This window comes from Thermochaetoides thermophila, assembly GCF_000221225.1.
Source record: "Thermochaetoides thermophila DSM 1495 unplaced genomic scaffold scf7180000011818, whole genome shotgun sequence".
NCBI classification, from domain to species: domain Eukaryota; kingdom Fungi; phylum Ascomycota; class Sordariomycetes; order Sordariales; family Chaetomiaceae; genus Thermochaetoides; species Thermochaetoides thermophila.
The window spans coordinates 1,198,586-1,220,889 of NW_006383034.1; the positions used below are offsets into that span (position 1 = coordinate 1,198,586).

At 49.2% G+C, this 22,304-nt stretch overlaps 1 protein-coding gene across 1 annotated transcript; it reads right to left on the reverse strand.

Moving 5' to 3' along the window:
• Positions 1-17,408: 17,408 nt before the first annotated feature.
• On the reverse strand, positions 17,409-22,304 carry CTHT_0043490 (uncharacterized protein; the record flags this gene model as incomplete). Its single annotated transcript, XM_006694681.1, has 1 exon — positions 17,409-22,304. The coding sequence occupies one exon, from the start codon at positions 22,302-22,304 to the stop codon at positions 17,409-17,411; it is 4,896 nt and encodes a 1,631-aa protein (XP_006694744.1).

Below are 22,304 nucleotides of genomic sequence, written 5' to 3' on the forward strand. Positions count from 1 at the left end.
CTTCTGGGTATATCAATGTCAAGCCAGTTGGACTGACTGTTGAAAGGGGTGGTGTTTGGACCACAGTTTCAGAAGCCATCTCTGCCTGGGATTGCTTGCGAAACTTGGTTACGAAGGAGGACAAAGATTTTGAAGCGGAAGGCATGGTTTTATGTCTCATTGGAACCATGACATAGAAAGAGAGAATGCTGTGTTCCCTGAAAAGGGGGACCAGAGAGCATGAGAGGTGGAGATACTGTTGAGACAAGCGGCTACTGATATATAGCGCGTGTGAAGTCGGATGACTAAATGGAGTAGAATACATTCCCCAACTGGAAATGTTGACGAATCCACACCATTTCTGCCCAATGTCTCAGGAAGGCTAATGTGGCGGCAATGTGTGCATAGAGTCTTGGATTCCTGGCTACAGGATGATTGTTGTCTGCAATACAGTCTGAGTGGTCTTGCTTGGAATCATCTTCAGCCAACCACAGTTAACAGCCCACCTGCCTCAACTAGGGTTCGTTAGGGATAGTAAATCATCGACATGCAATGTACATCGGGCTCGAAAAGCCAGACTGCTGCTAGTGTATTGCATTTCAGCCATTTAAGCTCTAAAAAGGGGATTCCAAGACCTATCAGCGAGAGTCATCAAAGCTAAGCAACTGGAGTGCGCTCAACGTGCATTTGGGCGAAGACTCGATAGCAAATTATACATTCTGCTGAAGGTATCCCATGGAAACACGAGCATTGACACGGGGCAGAGGGTTGTTAGACTCAACGTCTATAGCTGACAAGGCTTAAGAGTAATGGGCGAGTATCTGCCACGAGATTAGAAAGATTGTTATGGTATCTCTTCTTTTGAGTTTTGACAACATGAAAAGAGCCTCACTCAGGTACTGCTTGGTACCTTAACCTTCGTTGCATATCTGTAGCAATCCGCTTCGAGTGATGTGAGGTGTGTAGCAACAGCCCCGATCATTGTTCGATTTCCATTTGTATCCAGTAGTTGCATTATGCTCCAATCAAGCCTTTGGACTTCCGAAGATAATAATGACCATTTTGGTGCCGCAATTCCCAAATCCTACCCATTCGTCGAGCTACCGTTTGTCTAGATGCTGCAGTGTAACTGTGAAGATTTAACTAAGTTGGTGCCTAATGGTTACGACAAGCACACATCAAGGCTTTAGATTTGTATCTGCCGCACTGGGGTCAGAGTGCAGCTTCAAAATGTCTTTTTTTGGGGGGGGGGGCGGGGGGAAGGAGTAATGTTTCCATACCTTTAGGATACGTGAAGTTTCTTACTACGTTACCAGGTAACTTTACGCTATCTACTTTGTCTCCACGATTGGTAGGTACAACCGAATGCATTTCTTTTCCTTTTTCTACTTCTGGAACTTTCCGGAGCAACCGCAGTTAAAGCTGATAACTGGATGACATGGTGAAGCAGGAAAATGCTCATTGTAAAAGTGTAGATCAATCGATGGATGAGGGCAAGGACTGATCTGGTCTCCATGGGGGGATATTGTAGGGCGCTGCTCTCTCCTCATCCTTTTGAGCACTCATCGTTAATAATCGGGCTACTGCGCATCACACTATGCCGGAAGTTAAATGCAAGCCTTTGCATCTGCGTGTTTGAGTGGATAAACAAAATTATCTCACATACTTGCCAGGCTATGCACCTTTTTGAGAGGGTTGACCTCCTTATGAACATCTAAGTCATCACCAGAATGCGAGCCAGAGCGGGTCACCAAATGCCAGGCCAGTCTTATTTGTTGTCCGTTTGTTTTATATTCGAAGCTTTTTTGCTGTTGTATACATACAAAGAAATGTCACAGAACAACACCAACAGCCTACCATTTGACTTGCATTCTGAACTATCCCTTTTTTATCAGTGTACGTTTGCATCCAGCAGACTATCCTTGTGACCAATGTGTTGCTCAATGATATCACATAATAGTGCAATGAAGATTGCTGCAACAGACCACGTTGTTTGTGATAACAGTACCACTACTACCGGAGTACTTTGTGGCTGTTCCTCCTTCAGGCATCATACTCTTTCTAGAATGCTGTTCCTCCCTGACACGGTCCCACTGGCCTGTATAGTTCCAGGGATATTCTCAAGTGCGTCGATTGTTTGCGTCAATGTATACTTTCCCTCCTTTCTCCTGAAAAACTATGTTGCGCCCAGTGGCTCTTCCAACCCGCCCTGCATAAGGGAACTGACATCCAGTTCCTCTCAATAGCGGGGGAGATTCTTGATTCGCTCTTTCCTCTGGGGGCTCAGACGTCTCTTTACACCATGCTCGACCTTTCGAAAGCTGACTCAGTTCATGCTAGTCCTGCTCTGCTGCATGAGTTGAACTCCTATGACTCTGGGTGGAGTAATATATACTAGATTCAGAAAAAGAGAGACTTCCAGTGTGCTGACGTGCCAGATGTGAACTCTCGGGTTGCTGAGCTACCCAGCTACCTGAAGACGGTTGTTCTCCACCCGGTACATGGTTTATTGAAGTTTCGCGCTGCAGAGTTTTGTTGGCGAAGAATTCTTGAAGAATCGATTTGATGTTAGCATAAACTGGATGCTGAGGTGTATCGATGTCGGTCACACGCCAATAATCAACATCTGAAAGTGCGGGAGCCTGTAAAGCTGTGCGGAAGGACAGATGGCGAGTGTTATAAGTCAGCATGCTTCGCCCCCAATGCTGAAATCCAGCATGTACATGCTTACGCGTACTACCATCATTTTAAACGGGCATTCCTCCTTTCCGTACGCACAAGCCATGCTACTACTTGTTGGGCACCTGTAATGGGTTTGGCGGCTGCCCTACAGATGGCAAAGGAGCGACCAATAGGAGGATTCCTAATGGGGGGAGGAGCATTATCACCGTCATCACCATCGTGATAATCTTGAATAGTGATAAACATGCCGAGTGCGCCTTCAAATCTACAGTAGGTATGCCAATGACCTGAGTATAGATACGTATATGAAAATTGCCAATCCATAGGACTACGATGAGGATCACCTTATTCAGCAATAGGAATGTGACGATTTCACAACCTCCTGCGATGGTTCAAAGGTAGTGGCTAAGTTGTAGAACCTGAGTGACTGGGGTCCTCACACAATAGTGTATGTGGCTTACTGCGGTCACCAGTTTTGGTTAACAACTTTTTCTATTGCTGACTAAGGAAATTTCTGTCATAACAGCCATTCAATATCTCATGTCGGTTTTTCTCCCACGTGGGTTTTCCTCCGGCGTCACCTATAGTTAATTTATCTTAGACAGCTCTTGCCCGCTGGCACCGTGGGTACGACTTAGCACCCTCAGTGGTGAAACAGTCGGAAAATATAAATGAATGGATAAATTAATAAATGGACCTTAAGTTGGCGGCAATCTACCAATAGCAGCCCGAGAAACCCTGGACTACTGCGAAGCATTCCTTCCTCGCTTCTGCTATGTAATGACACACTTGAAGGGTGTGATCAAATCTTTGCTCCAATATTCATTTAAGCCGCTAATCAAATAACATTCATGTCTTCCTTAAAGCTTCAAGAGACCATATGAACAATTCTTCATCAATATTCTTGATAATAATCTGTGAAATTGGTCACCTATGCTAGTAACAAATGTCGATTTATCTAGTAGCTTCCCACGCATATGCTTTCCTAAGTACGGGTTGACCTTGATGCATGGGGCCTGCACTGGATACAGCCTCAATCTTTGCATGTTAGGTGGACTCCTTGTTCTTTGTCTAGAGACGCATAGGATATCGGGCCTGACCCACGTTGAGTCAAAAGAAAGCCTCATTATCATCTTTTCTTAATCTCCCACTCTTTGTGTATGATCGACATTAGAAGTCTGCGCTTGCTTCATTTGCTGCCAGCGAGTACAGATTGCCGGGCTAAGAAACAAAATACCGAAGGAGCACAGGTCCGTCAGTTCACACCCTACACAAGCCCGCAAGCTGTCTCAAACAGGCTGGGGTAATCTCCAGCCAATAAGACGGCAACACACTCTTCCGCAATTTTGGATGCCTGACCATTAGGCAATCTTTCAGTGTTTGACTCATGTGGGATTTGGGGTGACGAACAAAGAAATTGTAACAACTCTTTGCCTGGTATTCCAACCATGCGAAGGTATTTGTCTCATGCTTTCAACTCATGGGGTTCTCGAGAACGTGATCCAAAGCAGGCGACAGATCAAGGCAAAGATGGGTCAAGCTCCTATCCCCGCTTCAGGAGACTCAGGCCTGGGTCCTGCTCAACAACAGCAAGAACAACCAGTTGGGCCGCCAAATCCCAGACTTTGCTAGGCACGGAAGAATCTGAAGTCAACAATGATAGCAACACTGGCTTGCTTCTGCTCACCACGGACGACAACATCAGCACGTGCGATGATGGCACTGAGTAAGAGATCTGGCATATGGAACCTCTACTGCGTCTTATTTCCTCTCATTACTAATGAACAAGTTTACAGCATAGTTTTTGTTCATGGTTTACGAGGTCATCGATTGCGCACGTGGCAATACCAGAAGTCCTCACAAACATTAATATGGCCCCGTGACCTTCCTGCAAAGGAGCTCTCTGGACAAGCACGGGTTTGGACATATGGCTACAATGCTGCTATATTTGAGAACGACGTGAAATGTGGGAACAATAAAAACACCATCACACAGCACGGTGAAGACCTCAAATTGCATCTGGAACGCGAGATGTTACAAAGACTTAGGGGGCATATAAATTTTGTTGCCCATAGCCTTGGCGGCCTGCTTGTTAAATGTGTATGTGTCTTTCTTCTTCGTGGACTTCTTCCACCATGAGCCAATGTTCCATCTGAGCAGTCGATAATCAGAAACTGATATGGAGGAGATAGGCCATCAACCAATCGTCGACCTGTGCTGACCGAACCATTGGAGTCATATTCCTAGGCACTCCTCATCGAGGTCCACAACAGGCTTGGTATACCATTGGCAAAAATCTAGCTCTTATATTTGCCACCAATCGAGAGCTCTTAAATGGGCTAGACAACAAGGAACTTCTGGATATGATACACAAAGACTTCGTCAAGAAACGCATCCCTGTGCATTCGTTTCAAGAGGGACGGTCTATCGTAGGAGCCCACGGATTAAACAGCAAGGTATGGATTTTGATATGTGCATCCAGCAGTAAAATCATAAACCAAACTCGGACGGAGATCGGTTATCTAATGTTTTTTAAGGTTGTTAATGATTCCTCTTCAACACTTGGTGTGGGGGAACCATTAGAGAAAGTGGAAACTCTCGACGCAAATCACGTAGATATGGTAAGGTGCTTCGGCAACGAAGATCCCAAGTACCGCGCAATATTCGGAGTTATTCAAGGGTTCATAGAATTTGCGAAGTCTAGACGTGGGATGTCGGCGCCTATCCATTCAACCACAGGCCTTACCCCATCCTGGAGACCTCAGTTACTCTCCATTTCCCCCACTCCATCCGTTTCAGCACCCCCATATGGCTGCGGTACCTCTACGCAAGACTACAATCATATGTCGCAGTCAGGACCAGCGCCTGGATATGGAAGAACTCAAGACCACAAGCACCAGGTGGGTTTTGCGCTGGTTCGAAGGGGAACACTGATGGGAAATGGGTCTTACGTTCATACCATTGCTCTACAAGATGGATCGGGATTCCCAGAGACTCTTCCTGAGGGATTGCCATCACCTGATGAGCTACCACCAGCGCAAGTAGGTGTGCTTGTGGGAGCTAATTTAGTGGTAATGGGATCTGATGTGGTGTTGAGAGGATTGGTTAGACAAGTCTCTGGAAATTTCAGGCATTTGAAAAAATGGCTTGGTGAAACTAACGCGAGTTGTAGTTTAACAATGAGGTTTGGAGAACCCTCTACATGCGGGTCAGCTAAGTTCATGATGGAGAAGGGGATAATAGGGGACGACTAAGCCTTTCCTTATGCAAAGATTGAGTAGAGACGAAATATGGAAATAAAGTGAGTTTTGAGCCTATTTCATGGTGTTATTGTTGTGGAAAAAAAAAGAACACCTAGTCCCTTCTTGATTAACCTGATTATGATATACTTCTTGAGTTGCTATAAAACACTATTATTAAAGGCAGATATAAAGAGCAGTGAGTAGCAAAAGGTTGACATTACAGTAATATGTAGGAAAGTATTGTCAAATCGTGCCATAATAAGATTTCTAAGGTGCCCAGGCTAATGGCATTAGGGCCTTTTTATGAAGGTTTATCAAATACCATATCTGACTGTAGGGTTGCCTGGCGTCAACTTATGCAACGCCTTTCCGAGACCTCTTTGAGAATTGCCTAGTTAGTGATATTTTCTCAACTTTCTCAAAGTTCCTGTTTCTATTAATCATTTTTCTGGCAAATAGTATCGTCATGAAATGTTGCTAAGCATCGACTTGATATGATATTCCAGTTACAATAAATTTTTAAGATTCTTCCACCAGATGTCCAATTCTAACGATCTCCTATTCAGCTTTGTATCTCACTGTACACAGCTGCACGAGCTCCAATCCCGAAACCTAGCAGCTTTGTAGAACATCATACACCTAATCCGCCGAGGTCAGCAGAACAAACCACAGTTCAAGATGAAGCTTGGGCATTGGTTGGGCAGCGTTGACTCTAACCTATAGAATTTGATGTCATTGATGCCCAAGAATTGTGCTTCAGACATGGAGCTGGATCAATGGTGCTTTTGGAAGCTCGTGAAAGATTACACAACTGAGGAATAGCGTAACACAAAACTCTTATTTTCACGATGATAGACTGGACGTATTGGTAATGAGGCCACACTCGAGAGAGAGATGAGCATGTATTAGCGTATTCTATCAAGACAATAGACAACTCTAAGTGTTTATTGTCATTCCGATGGTCAATAGACATCTTGAATCGTAAGAAAAAAAAGCATCGACCCGGAGCTGTATTCAAATCAGGTGCGCTCAGTGTCTTTCCTTCTTACCTGGGCCTGAAACTTCCGGTCTTATGAACTGATAATTCAGTGAATGCCTAGCCAAATTTGATACAGCACTCTCAGTGAACCTCTTGCCAAATGGAAGGACTGCGCTCTCCAGCTGCCTTGGCTAAAAGATAAAGCTTTGGTTGTGTGACCTTGACACAGAATGCGCAGCCAGTGGGGGGCTGACACCTACCATGCCAACAGAAATTTGCATAATTGAAAGGATCTAAGCTGTTCCTTCGCTGAAGCATGAAGTCTGGATGTTTCCTCAGGAAATGTCTCCCGGAGGGTTAGACAAATCTTATCTTTGGCATGAATATATTGATAACCTTGGAGAGCAACTTATAAAAGCAACCTGTCTCTACTTGGGCGAGCGTTTTTCCATAATGCCATCACTCAGTGTTCCTTTTTGTCCTCAAACAAAACAAACACAAGAAGCAGCACGAGGTAGAAGTGGAGAGAAGAGCAAGTCAATCAATCTAAGATCACTCAGGAGATTATTGAGAAAAGTCATGTCGAAAGCAACATCAGCACAGAAGGCTACACTAGAACATTCTGCCAAGAACGACAGGCTCGGATTCCAACTTCTGTCACCTCAAGATGGGTCTGATATATACGACCAGGGGAAAGCAAAGTATGATTATTAGCCAGATTTTCCTAAGATGCTGTAATAATACTCTTACTAACAGCTTCTTTAATCCAGCATTATCTTGATTCATGGATTGCGAGGCCATCGAATTCTTACCTGGAAGCACCCAGATTCGGAGATATTCTGGCCTAAAGAACTCCTTGCTAATGACCTTGTTGGTCAAGCCAGAGTCTGGACATACGGGTACAATGCGACTGTGTTTGCGAACACGGTGACCGGTGGAAACAGCAAAACAACGATCACACAACATGGAAGAGACTTAAAACACAAGCTGGAGCGTGAGATTCTTGATAAGTCAACTGGCCCAATCATCTTTGTTGCACATAGTCTTGGTGGTATCCTAGCCAAATTGGTATGCTGCCAAATCTCTTTAATGAGCCTTGTTATCTCTCGTTCTTCTGCCACTTGAAAGCTTACCAGTTAAGTGTAGGTCATTAATCATTCATGAAAATGCCGTGAAAGAACAGCTGGAATTATATTTCTCGGCACACCGCATCGAGGTCCTGCTCAAGCATGGACAAAGATAGCAAACAGCTTAGCCACCCTCCTTCCCACTAATTGTGAACTTCTCAGCGGGCTAGATAATGCTGAGCTTTTGGAACTGATCAATGAACAATTTGTGGGATTCGTAAAAAACCAGATACCAATTCACTCGTTCCAAGAGGGACGTGGAGCTTTGGGACAAATCGGTGTCCGAGAAATTGAAAACAAGGTACGTTACATACAACATGCTTAAGGTTGAAATGAAAGCATTCTCACACGAACTTACTTCAGGTAGTGGATGATTATTCATCCAAACTTGGCCTTGGTGAACCTTACGAAAAGGTTGAAACAATAGATGAAAACCATATGAATATGGTTCGGTGCTTCAGTCGAGAGGACGTGAAGTACAAGGCTATCTTGGGGGTGATCCAAGAGTTCTTGGGCATGCCCATAGGTGACACTGCTGTTGGAATAGCACATTACCCTGCGACATCTCCCCCGTCAATTGCAGCTGCTGAAACAGGGCTCCATCCTGATTCGGTGGTAGACATAATGGGGGATGGACCGACGTTCACTCAGCCTGCACATCAACCTAGAAACATCACGAGATCTTGCATGACCCACAAGGATCAAGATGACCTACAACGCAGGCACCAAGTGGCCCACGTGCATGCTAACAAAGCTGTAATCTTGGGAAATGAGGCACATATCAAGAATGTTTCCGTCACTAAAGTGCTGGAGGATCAAGCCCCCTATCTGTTCCCGCTCGATTGCCTCCCCCAAACATGGTGCAACCGTCGCAAGTTGGTGTCCTTGTCGCAAAGCAAGCCACCATAGCAGGGGACCGAACAGTGATTGACATAATCGAGTAGGGAATGTGCAAGACTCGGTTGAGATAATGGTGCAGCTACTTACATGGGGCACAAAGTTCTCTTGTCAAAGCGAGTTTTGAAGGCGTTGCTATGGAAACCGAATTAGTGAATTTGGTAGCATGAAATCCGAGCCTTTCCCTTCACTCTTATGCTTGTAGAACTTTCTCCGTTATTTCTTTCCCTCCCATCATTTACTCCTTCGCTGATGTTAGCCACGGTGTGGTCACCGTTGACCTACCTCGGTCAGCCCGGGCTCCACTGAGGTCCGGGGCATACTTGACCTTATATAAGAGCCATGATCATCCACCTTCACGCGTGTGTAGTTTAGAAAGTAGAGCGTTGTTATTCTGCGGCACCCATTGTGCTTGACAGTTTCCCCCAGGGCCGAGTGTTCTGCAGGGCAACGCCCAAGTAAATACTTCCATCCACATCCACCATTTTCCTTTACATCCAACAGCTGATGACAGTACTTCCTGGCTGGTGCTCTCGGAAAGAAGACTGCATTATAGAACTACCACCTTCTCGAATTCTCGATGTTATGTTATTGAAGTTTCTTTGATTCAATCCCTGGTTAATAATGTCTTCGACTCTTCCTTTGCCCCAGGCTTTCTTGGCATCTGTTTGACAGCAAAAGAATATTATACTCTCGCCTTCGCTAACGCCTTCGATACAGCCTAATCTCCTACTTTCGGTCATAAGAGCTGCAATAGTATTGTGAACTTCCATATTCTTCTCATCTCCTCGATACTTAATTTTCGGTCGTTCAACTGCAGTTGGTTCGCTTTCTGTTTATAGTTTTTCGATCTGAGTATAATAGCTTTTTCATTATAATCATTGTTGCTTTGGTTAAGAGGATGGAGGAGTCGGAGGGGAGATGGGCAAGGTAAGCCTTGTGCGCTAAGCGCGTTGCTTGCTGGATGTAGGGGTTGGTGTAACGGGTGACTTGGTCTGGTGCAGGCAGAGATCGACAATGGGTCAAATGGGTTAGATAATGGCCACTGACGATGCTGGGTGCACAGAAAAGTCAATTGATACGTGTAATAATCTTTCTTGGTCCTCAGTGTCCTTGTCTTAGGGAGAGGAGGAACCAAGAGAAGTCTATCATGACCGGGCAGCTTCCTTTACAGAATCTTCATTATGCCTCGGCCATATGGCTCATTCTTTTCGGTCATCCGGCTCTAGACATCTTCCGGGATCAATCACGTATTCGTGCCGCTCACAATCACCCTGTCTCTGGTGTCCCTTGTGTTGGCAGTCAGCGATTTCCCTTTCCTTGGACTGCCGTGTCTATGTGACAGTTGGAGTTTCATTGTGCGGCTTCGGCGTTGAAGAGGGCGTTGTTGGCGTCAGTCATGGTGGGGTTAGTGGGTGAGACGTGATAGGTACAGTGCTGGGTACATGTAAGTTGAAGGGAGGAAGATAACGTTTGCTGGCGAAGGGCATTGTTGGTTTTCAGGAAGAAAGAAGGGCAGTTGGTAAAAAGGTTTTGTCCTGGTGCAGAGGGTCTGAGAATGATTATCTCCACTGTTCAAGAGGGGCAGGTGTCGAGAGAAGCGTGACGTTGCGTTAGTAAGACGACATATCCGGCTGTCTGGAGCCGAAGGGCTACCTGCTAGCGGTGCACCATGTGGAAATTTATTTATTTATCTATTCATTTCAATCTCCTGAACGTTTCACCACTAGGGGTGCTAAGTCGTGCCTACAATACCGCCGGGCAAGAGCTATCTAAGTTGTATTAATTACAAGTGACGCCGGAGAAAAAAATCCGCGGGGAAGAAACCGACGCGAGATATTGAAGGGCTGTTATGTCGCATGGCTAAGGGGAGAGAGAGTAGTCCAGGGGGCCGTGTCCGGCCCCCGGGTTCGAAGGGGGTGTTTGAGGAAAAGGATGAATGTAGGGTGAGGGAGAGCCGTCACTAGACGGGATTCGCAGGCTGCCCCCCGAATTCGGCTCAGGAGACTCTAGATTCAAAGAGTTGGAAGGATGACCAGAAGATCCTAGGGTCCATCCTTCCCGCGAATGGGCTGTCAAGGAAAACAAGAGGGCAGGAGAAGAAGTGTCCCCTGGATACCACCGCCCCGCAGGGACACTTTTTGACAGCCTCCGGCGGGTGGTTGAAGCGCATATGGTGCTCTAAGAAATTACCGTGGCCTTGAGGCTTCAGCCAACCAGCCCAACAGGCATTGATGGGAGAACCTCTCAACGAATGGTTTAGCACTGTGGCTAGCCCAGCAGGCCGAGGGGGTTTTGTTAGTGCACCAGCAGCTACGCATATCCGGGGGAGGCACTCGTCGTTTCTTGGGAGGGACAGAGGGGAGGTCGAGCCACACCCTGATCCTTAGGTACCTTGGCTCCCATAAGGGCTTAGCCCTGAGCCCGATCATGTGGAAATGCGGAGAGGGAAAGTCTACTGGACCCCAAAACTCAAGCATAGGTAGGTACTTTCCATCACAAATGCCCATAGGGATCTTCTCAAACCATGTGCAAATGTTGCAAGATAATGCGAATTGAGAGTCCTGGTGCTGCTATGAACGACGTTTTGCCAGACGCAGAACCAAAGTCAACTTCCAATAAGAGGAGCACAGGACTTGGGATCGTGTGAGCTCGGTTTCTGATAATCTTAATCCCGTTGACTTACGGAGGTGCCTATTCATATCAATTATCAACACATATTTTCTTGGCCTGTAGGATCTATGCGTTTCGCTTCATGGACCTTTAGACGTGATCTTGACTCATGGTTATGATAGTGCACAGTGAAGCAACTTCATGTAGCACTATGGTTCATGTCATAATTTATCATTATTGTGGATGGCCATACAAAGTAACTAAGCAAGAGTTGGTGTGATCCAGAAGGGCTATCCCCGAAAAGCGAGAGCGGAGAGAAAGATGCGACAGTGGCGATGCCTGGCGAGCTGTCTTTCCATGAAGCGAGTGCCCATACTCGCCTTTAATGGCCCGATTTTCCAAGAGCTAAAAGCACCGAGACGATGGGCGGGTTAAGAACAACAACAAAAAGCAAGACGATTCGAAGTTTCAAGGATATAATAACAGTGTGAGATCTCGAGATACTAGCTAATCAAAATACCCATTTGATCCATCACATATGTAGCAGAATGGCAACATGGATCCGGTTGTAAGCAAAGAGAGATACGGCTTAAACCCGATGTGCCTGTTGATGACTGGATTTTTACTCTCGTTTTTAACTCAAAGACACGTCGCAAGACCATCTTGTCGAGAGTTTCACGTGGGATCGGAAGTTCGAACCGCTCTTCCTCTGGAGTGGCATAATGCTCCTGGAGGTAGAAGAAAGGAAAAAACTTCATTTTAGCACAGCGTTTTAAGAGCCATCCCAAGCCCTCGATATTTGGATTGCCGTTCTCGAACTTGCATTTGATTACGCCTAATAGAACTTGTCAGTGGCTCCCAGCACTGGAAAATGGTTTCAGGGGTTGAACATGCCGTAGCATGTGGGGCGCCCTTCGGCTCGATATTGTCCCTCTTTCTGAAAGTAGAAGCAACTTGCAATTAGTCTATGTGCCACTTCTTTGATCTCCGGGCTCCGACTAAAATAGCTTTGAGCATCCTTGGCCAACTGCAAGATTCTGTCCACATCATCAAGCTTGGGTGGTGTTCCCTTTAATGAAACATTGATCCGGACGTGCCGTCTCTTTGACTCCCTAGAAAGGGTTTCATTTCGCTGGAGACTAACTTTAGAGAAGTGTTCTCCCCAAGTTTGCTCACAGTCTATTTAGTTGTCGAGCATGCTGTTAACGGTCCTCCAGAGATACAAGATTCCCCCGACGCGTTTGACTGCTTTCTGGAGCTTCCTGCCGGCGCTCTTGAGATCCTGGTGGTCGCCACGTGCTTTATACCGAATTCCTGTTCCGATCGACAACAGAAGGTCGGGTTCGTGGTGCCGCATGTCAGCCCAAATCAGTTGATACTCCCTATCTGCCACATTGACTGGACAGTTATGATGGATAGCCCCGTCAATGAAGGACATTCCGGTTACTTCCTGGACAAAGGGCCTGAAGTATCGTGGGGCCGCGGATGTCGCTCGCGTCTTAGGACAATATTAGTTTTGCCATTGCATGGATTAACAGGAAGAATCTCACTAGGAGAGGATTTTCTTGACGTACGCTTCCCACACTTTCAACTCTTCTGAGGGATCTCGAGACCTCAAAAAGTAATAGGGTCCTTTGTCAAGTATAGATCTGTACGTAACTTTCTCTCTGCGATGCCTGCTTAATGACCAGTTGGAACGTACGAGTTCCACCAGTAACGTCAGGCCTGTTGTAATTTGCCAATACAATCGGTCGGTATTCTATCGCCTCAGTTGATGTAACAGCAACCTTTATGCGATTGCCTTGGAGTTCAGATTTCTGGAGGCTCCCATCGCTCGATGCAGAGTAAGACTTACCTCCAAAAGGGAGGCTTCACCCAACGCTTCCTTGAGAGTTTCTTCCAGAGGAGTTGACTTGTAATAGCTGTGGTGATTAACGAGGGCCAATGGTTTCAAGGGCTCGATATTGCGGGGTGTAAATGCTTCATTGCAGAGTTCTCAGAAGATTTTCCTGAACTGAGATACTGAACATGGTTAACACCTAAGCCGGGAGCAATAATCCCGCCAGAGCTTAAGAGCAACATACATAATCAGCATCTGCCCTGAACATACTTCAAGTTTGAGGACCACAAGATGAAGCTATACACTTACCTTGTGCCCACAATGGGGTCAAAGAGATGTTGTATTGGAATCAGATGGCCAAGTTGCTTTTCAATTTCTTGGAGGGCAACCAATTCGACAATGCCACGGATACCACCACTAAATAGATACATATCAGTCGGCTTTGAACTCAAAAAAGGAACATCCTTGAACTTATCGAAGTGACTTACCTATCAAGGCAGAGAATGCGAACCCCCGCACCCGTTGGCTTAAAATATATGCGGACTGGGGAGAAAGAATGTGACTCTTGATTGCAAGCGAATGGACAAGAGCATATTGCATAGATGTTGTCGTCCACTTGTTTTCCAAACACACCGACGCAAGAGGTGAATACAACATGTCCACAAGGTAGTGGGTGTTCTGGAATATTGCAAATGCAGCATAAGCAAGTCGAATTACTGAAGAATCTAGCATTTTCGCCGAACACCGCGGATAATTGTTGTAGTGATTCCAAATGCAACTGAGGGATATCCTTCTTTGGCTGATTGTGACTCTCCGGTTTCTGTAATTCTGATTCAAGTTTATCGAGACAATCAGCAATCATCTGTTCCCATTCGGTGTAGAAGATATCTTGCTGAAAATCTGACTGGAAGTCTCCATTGTCAAGGATTTTTCCACTCTCGGATTGATGACCTTTAGTGTGACAGTTTTTGACGTTGACACAAGTAACGTCCCCTATCCTGAATTTGCATGGAAGCTAATGTTCACAGAACTGATCAAAGGCCTCCTTGATTGGAATGGAAAATGCTTCCCTTGCGTAGGAAGGGTTAAGCGACCTTTACATAGATAGATAGATACTTTATTAATTCTAATTTTCGACCGGGTTCACCCCGAGGGTGCTGGGTCGTGCCCACGACGTCGGCGGGCAAAAGCTACCTGAGTTGAACTAAATACAGGTAACGCCGGGAAAAAGCCGCATAGGGTAAAACCGGCGTGGGTTAGAGGGAGTGCAGTGTACTATGTACAGGGGAAGGTTCTTGAAACCGGCCAGCCCTAGGTATGTACCTTGTTGGGACCTACCCCGGGTCGTTAGGCTCAGAGTCTAGATGATTAGCACGCGGGGCTTGGGGCGGGATTGCGAGAGGGGAGCGAGGGAGGCGTGGTAATGGGATAGGGTGCCCTGTGGAAGCGTCCTAGGCTTGCCAGATAGATACTTTATGAAATGGACGAGAATGTTTTCCTGCCTTGCAATAGAAAGTACCAGTCAAGTATAGCTGCAGCCCAATGCATCTCCATCCAGTAGACCACCCGCTATGGGGAAGGCTACAGACTTCCCAGCACAAAGGCTGGTCTCGTCTGCATCAGGCAGCTCAAGGCATCTAATCAGGCCCTCTGGGAGTCACGCCTTCCGGGGCCTAGAGCTTGGCTCGGACTTCCCCCAGCCTCGCCCAGGCCGCAAAAAGTCCCGCCTCCGGATATGGCATTATGGTGGAGGGCCAATAAACCACAATCCAGCCTATGGGACGGCCCTTTGGCCAAACCTTTCCTCTGCCTGTTTGACAGGCTGAGGTCCTGGAAGCTAAACCCGGGAACGTCCCGGATAACTTCAGCGAGCTTGAAGGCAGCAAGGTTGGTGCCGCCCGAGATGCCGTCAACCATAACTTCCAATGGACCAGCTCCGCATTGGTTGACCTGCATCACCGTGTTAGCTTGCATTGAACTACCAAGATCGTTCTTGGGGGCCTGTCTTTGCCGTAGCCCCAAGAACTGCGGTGAGAATTCCTCAGTCAGCAATACAAACAGTTATATACCTACAACTGGTGACTAGAGTAAGCAATTCATTCTGGTGTATGAGGACCTTAGTCCCTCAGATTCTACAGCCCGACCACTACCTTCGAACCCATTTCGGGAGGTTGTGGAATCGTCAGAGTTTCCTAGTCCTTTGGAAACTAAGCCATCAAAGCTGCACTGCTCAGGGAGGTAGGCAAGGGGTACAGCAACCTTACACCTTAGCCTTCGATAGTATCTAATATCGATAATGACTTAGATAATATAACGATGATATTACATCCTCCAAAAGCTCAGTTGTTTCTGAGCAAAGCAAGGATATGATGTGTTTCATCAGCAGGGCTGCGTACCTATACAGGAAAGGGCTTTTTTTTTGCAACATCAACCCTTTTGTAGAACTATCGTCTAAACTTTGCAGCCGCTACCAACCCCATGGCTCTGTTGGCTGGCTTGCCTGTACCCTGAGTACCTGCTCGAGAGGGAGAGGGCACGGTGGAAGAACCGTGTCGAGATGTTGCCGGCCAACCACCCCCTACAGGTCAGGCTGGCCCGACCCCCTACCACTGCTGGTCTCGTCTGCATCAAGCGGCCTCTAGTCTGGGGGCCAGACACTGATGAGAGCCTAAACGCCCAGGAACCATGGCGTGGCTCGCCCTGCCCCCCGATTCCCCTAGGAGACGACGCGTGCCCTTTCCAGATATGTGTGGGTGGTAGCAGGCTAATAAATCCCCTTCGGCGCGCTCGAATGGGCACACAGCAAAGCCCTTACTCGAGAGCTTCTCTCGACCGCGCCTCTCCTGCTGGCTAGCGGAGGCCTCGGGCCACGGCGATTTCCTGGAGTGCCTCTGCGGCAGGGTCGTGTCCAGGAGCCACTTCTTCTTCTGTCCCCTCACCACCTTCAACAACCCACTTTCTGGTAGGCTGGATCGAGGGCATTCTGGTCCTCCTTCCAATTTTTCAGGTCCAGGGCCTCCCAGATCGAGCTCAGGGCCAGGTCTGGGACACTGCTACAGGGCTCCCCATCCCGACGTGGCGCCCCTCCCGCTCCCCTCTACGTGCTCAACCCCGGCCCCATGTGGGCGGCGACCCCGATAGCGACTCGTCCGAGTTGGTGTCGGAGCTGGAGAGTCATATCCCGGGGATCGCGCGAGAGTGACCCCCGCCCGACCCACGACACACAACCCCTGCATTCCTTCCCTCTTATTCATAGCGGTTTTGCCCCGGCACGGGCCGTTCCCCGGTGTTACATGTGTGAAGGTTATTAGTTAACTATTGTCTGTCGTCTTCGTGAATATAACCTAACACCCTCAAGAGTGGGATCGGTCGAACATTAGAATTCAAATCAATTCTGTAGATACAAATTCTAAATCCACAATTTCCGGGTACTAGACCCTGACGCTGAGTCTACCTTGCAAGCCTACTACTTGTTCAATGCCTTAATGCAGTAGGCATCATATGAGTTGGGGATTCTCAGCTGCATCCTCTTATGTCTTCGTATCGCATGTATACTCAATGTAAACCAAAGTAAAGTCTTTAGTACCTTGAACCTTTGCTGATGCGTCATATTGCTCGCTAAAAGACTTCGTAGTTGTTGAGATGTTGTACGATCCGGTTACAAGGGTCTCCTACTTTACAATACAACCGTGTTATTTTTTTTCTTTTTTCTTTTTTTTTTTGGCGTGGAGACTTGAAATCTTTACATTGCGAGTCGTTGCTCAGTTCAGAGCCCATCCCAGAGACTTCCTCTTGGCTTATCGTAGCCGTACTGGCAGCCTTCAAACCTTCTCGAGACAGGCTAATGCCTCTCACTCGAGCACCGGATTCGATCAGCTTGATTCCCTGATAAATACCCTTGCTGTGGCTTGTAGAAAGTGCCGCGCTAATAAAGCAGTGCTGTATTACAGTATATATTGTAGCTTTAGTCATCACGGCATGTACACAGATAACCCATCTAATAGGAATCAACATCAAATGCCTGCAACTCTGACCATCATCCCTTGACCCTACCTCCTTTTCCAAATGGCCGAGAAATCCCACCACCTCTTCTCCTTCTCAGCTTCATACCCTTCCTCGCGTACATTATGCTTGCCCACAACCGCCAAGAACACCTCATCCAACGTCGCCGGACTAACACTGTAATGCTCGATACCTAACGCGGCACGCTGCTCCTCGAGCAGCACCACCATCCTGCCGATGACACTGCCGCTGCTTCCAACAGTATCATTTTGCTTCTCAGAGGACATGATTGCCTGAATCGGCACACTGAACCTAACCTGCCCCAGGAAACTCCTCTCCTCCATCTCCACACCATCACCAAACCTCTTCTTGACCCAGCTCCTGACCCTCTCAACATCAACGCCATCGGCACACACCACATGGCAGTACAACCTCTCACCCCACTTGCGTCTCAGGCCCTCCACGCTGCCCATAGCAAGCATCCTCCTCGCGAGGATACCCACCTTCGACGCGAGCGCATCTGCTTCTTCCATACTATGCGTGGTCAACAACAAACTGCGCCCCTTACCTGTCGCAGCCAGCGTGCGCCACATGACTCTCTTCGCGGCCGCGTCCAAGCCAGACGAGGGCTCATCCAGTAGGACAACAGCCGGATTACCCATGAGCGCGATGCCCAAGGATAACTTGCGCTTGTTACCCCCAGAAAGGGCGTGCGCAGCACGGGTACGGAACGGCTCGAGGCCGACGGCGCGAATGACGGCGTCCACGTTGTGCTTGACATCGGGCACGCCGCGGACGCGGGCGTAGAACTCGAGGTGTTCCTGGACAGTCATGAGATCGATGGCGTCGAACTGGGGGCAGACACCGAGATGGGCGCGCGCGGCGGCCAGGTTGCGCGTGACTGATTCGTTCTCGATCAGGATGTCGCCGGAGCCGGGGGACGGCGAGATGTCGCCGCGGATGAGAGAGATGGTGGTCGACTTGCCGGCGCCGTTGGGGCCGAGCAGGGCGAAAACTGTGTCGTGCGGGATGCCGAAGGTGACGTTGTCGACGGCAGTGAGGGCGCGAGCACCGCGGCCGAAGGTCTTGGTGATGTTGAGGACGCGGAGGCCGTCGGTTGGAGGGGCATTGGCGTCAGTGGCGGTCGTCGTCGACTTGATGCGGAGGAGCTCGGCGGCGACTTCCTCGTCGGAGGGGGGATCACGAGATGAGTCGTTGGCCAGGGAAGAGGGGGCGGACAGGGAGAAGATGCGACGTAGATTGTAGCCCGCGCTGCCGCCATCAAAGTAGACGAGGGTGAAGAACAGAACGATAGACTGGCCGATGAGGTAGACAATCGGGCCTCCGTAGTACATGATGCCGCCAGGGTTGGTAGAGAGTTCCCATTCGTTGCAAGCCGTCGAGAAGATATTGAGGCCAACGAAAAGAGTCCTGACCACAGAGGTGATCGGGGCAATCAAGGACATAGTGAAGTGTACGATAACCAGCTGCTCATCGACCTTGTGGACCGGGGCGTACGCGATGACACACATGTACGCGACGATATACAGGAGAAGCGCGACAACTTGACCGGCTGCGGTGAAGGCATAAGCGGCGAGTTGGGACCGAGTAAAGAGGGCGATGTTGTATGCGAGGAGGATCGACGCCAGACCGTAGAGGATGAGAACAAGAAAGAGATACCCAACGTGGTACCACACATCAGGGTTGATGCCGGCGAACAATGCAATCCCAATCACAGCACCAACCAGTACGAAGAGGAAGTCGAACAGGGTATATGCCAGCCACAGAGGAAGGGGCCTTACACCGTTAGAGTACTGCAGGCCACGGACAAAGCGGCGGCGTTCCAGATTCGGGTACAAGGCGAAGAAGGCCGGGTAGGCGCACAAGGCAAGACCGAGATAGACGAGCAGCTGCAGCGAGTTGCCGGTGCCGGGGGCGAAGGGAGTGTCGAAGACAACGAACGACGAAGCGATCGTGGTATTGGCAAGCATCATGTCCATGAGCCACTGACCGAGCCAAGCGTTGACCATTTGGGCACCATTACCGCGATAAGCAAGGAGAGGGGGAGAGCTGCCATCGCCGAGCCAGACGGCAGCCGGGGTGATGTTTTTGCGATAGTCGACAACGGCCTGGTTGAAAGCGTCAAGCGAGGGAACAGCTGTGATGTTGCGCAAGAAAGCCGTCGGGTCGATGGTGTCCCTGGCGAACAAGCTGCCGCCGGCAGAGTTGATAAAGATCGGAGCGAACAGCCGAGCCAGATTCTCCCTCGTAAATCTGTTATCCGGACCGCCGACCACAAAGAGCTCGAAGTCGCTGGCAAATATATTGACCGACTCTTCCTTGGACGACTGTTCAACCGGAGAGCATCCGACAGCCTTCTGGTCCTTGACAAACTGCATGACCAAGCCCGCAGCTATAACTGGAATGGCAAACGCCGCCAGGGTCGGGAACCAGTTCGACTTGAGAACAACAACCCTCTTGCGGAAAAGCACCCAAGCTTGCTGGAGGAACCCAACCGGCTGACCAGACAACAGCTGCAGGTCCTCACACTTATCGGCCTCCTCCCCAGTGACAGTCTGTTCCTGCGTAGTCGACTTTTCATCATCAGCAGAACTCGGGAGCGCGCTCTGCTGTCCAGCCTGCATCTCCTCGGCTAACGTCAAAAACACATCCTCAATCGTCGGGCCCGAAAACCGATAATCCGTGATGCCAGCAGCCTCAAGCTGCTTGATGACAGCAGCCGCCATGGTCGATGAGGGCGCGACATACGCAGCCTCCTCACGAGAAGCCTTCTTCGTGACGCCCTCTATCTCCGGCAGACTGGCGATTCCGCGCAGGTTGTTGACATGGATCCGGTAGCCACCGCCAAGACGAGCCTTCAGTTCAGCCGAAGAGCCATGTGCGCGCAGCGTGCCACGCGACATGACCGCGATGTAATCTGCCAGAAGGTCGGCCTCGTCAAGGAAGTGTGTTGTGAGCAGGATGGTCCGCTTGCCACGTTCAGCGAGCAGGATGTCCCAGATCTTGCGCCGACTGAGAGGATCCAGACCAGACGAGACTTCGTCGACGCAGCAGACGGCACTGCCGCCCGTGAGCATCATACCAAGCTGGAGCTTGCGCTTCTGACCGCCAGAGAGGGTGCGCGACTGGGCCTTGCGCTTCTGTTCCAGGTCGATGGATTTGACCAACTCCCGAATTTCTTCCTTCGTGGCAGGCTTGTCGGGAGACTTGAGACGGTTAAAGATGCGAATGTGTTCCTCCACAGTGAGCTCATCCCACAAAACATTCTTCTGCGGAGCAATTCCGAGACCGCCGGTGCCGTCAATGGTGATGGAACCAGCCGTTGCCTTATTGATGCCGGCGATCGTATCGAGCGTGGTGCTCTTGCCGCTGCCGTTGGCGCCGAGCAGAGCAAGGATCTGTCCACGGCGGGCAGAAAGACTGAGCTTATTGACGGCGATGACGGGATCTTTGGGCTTGGAGATGAAGGCGAAGGTGCGACGCAGGGGACCGGGGCTGTAGATCTTGGTGAACTCGTTAAGACGGACCGCAACATCAGGGTCGAGATCCCCGCGGTTGTTCTCAGTGACGATGTTGCGGCTACTGGAAGCCGTACCATGAAGCCAGCGCTCGACAAAGGCGCCAATGATCGGGTAAACAAAAATCTGGATGATGAGGAATATCCAAAACACGATACCAGGCACGTTCCACGGCGACTCAGGCGCAACTTTGCTCAGATCTGCGCTCAACTGCTCCTTCTCCCAGCGCGAAAGGTAGATGATGAAGAAGGTGAAGTTGCACGGGGCAAAGAGCAAGCTAAGTACCACAACCGTCGCGGTGTTTGGCTCTGACACAAGTTGTGCAATGATGGCTAACACGAGCAAAATGATCGTAATCGACACGCCGCTAAGCTGAGCCTTCTTGAAGAAAGAAGCCCCTAAGATGGCTAGGGAAGCGAGCGCCAGACCAGACAGCACAAAGTGTATGAGAACAATGGCGGCACTGGTATGGCGGTAGACGTTCGACCACAACGTCAGCGACGAGACTATCCAGCCGGGGAGGTAGACGAGCGAGAAGGCGATGTGGTTCGACATCAAACGCGCGGCCTGGGGCAGCCAGGGGCTTGGAGCGGCCATCATGGCGTCGATCAGTGTCGAAATTCCAGACTCCCGTTCGGTAGCTACGAAACCGGCCAGATGGTAGACCACAAAGATCGGTGCGACAATGAAGGTAACACCCAGCCAGTTGATCAGCACATCCTGGAACAGCTGCCGGATGTAGTCCCTGCGTTCATCCTGGGTCATCGACGTGAACGGATACTCGTCCTGCAGCTCCGGAAACTCAATGCCGCTAACCTTTGCGATGGCCATGTCGACAGCCCGCTGTAGAGGAAGCATGTAAACCTCAGCGTCGTTGTCATCATTCTTGACATAGATTCGTCCAAAACCCAGGGCGCCATCAGCACGAATAGTGTAATTCCACATGCCCTGTCCATCCTCTCCGGGAGCTCCCTTGAACTGAATCGCACCAAAGCAAGGAGTCACGCCCCTGAGCGATGCGCGGCACAGCCAGGGAAGCTGGCTGTCGTCCCTCCAAACAGTGACACTTGCTCCGGAAACCGTCTCGGCCTGCTGCTTCAGCAGGTCGATGACCTGATCGACAGCCTGACTGCCAACCCCATCATGCACTTGGTTGATAAAAACGATGTTCTTCCTTCCTGCATCGATGCCAATCTTCAGGGCCTCGGGCAGGGACTTCAAAGGACGGACGTGACCGATACCGAATTGGGCATCAGGCACAAACAGGTTGCGAGCGAAAGCAAGAAATGCAGTCAAGATGATTGGGATAATGAAAGCGACCAGCCAGGAACGGGTGCGATGGCGAGAGAGGGTAATGAGAAGGGTCTTGCAGACCAAAGTATGCGTTTGGCGCAGGAGGAGCAT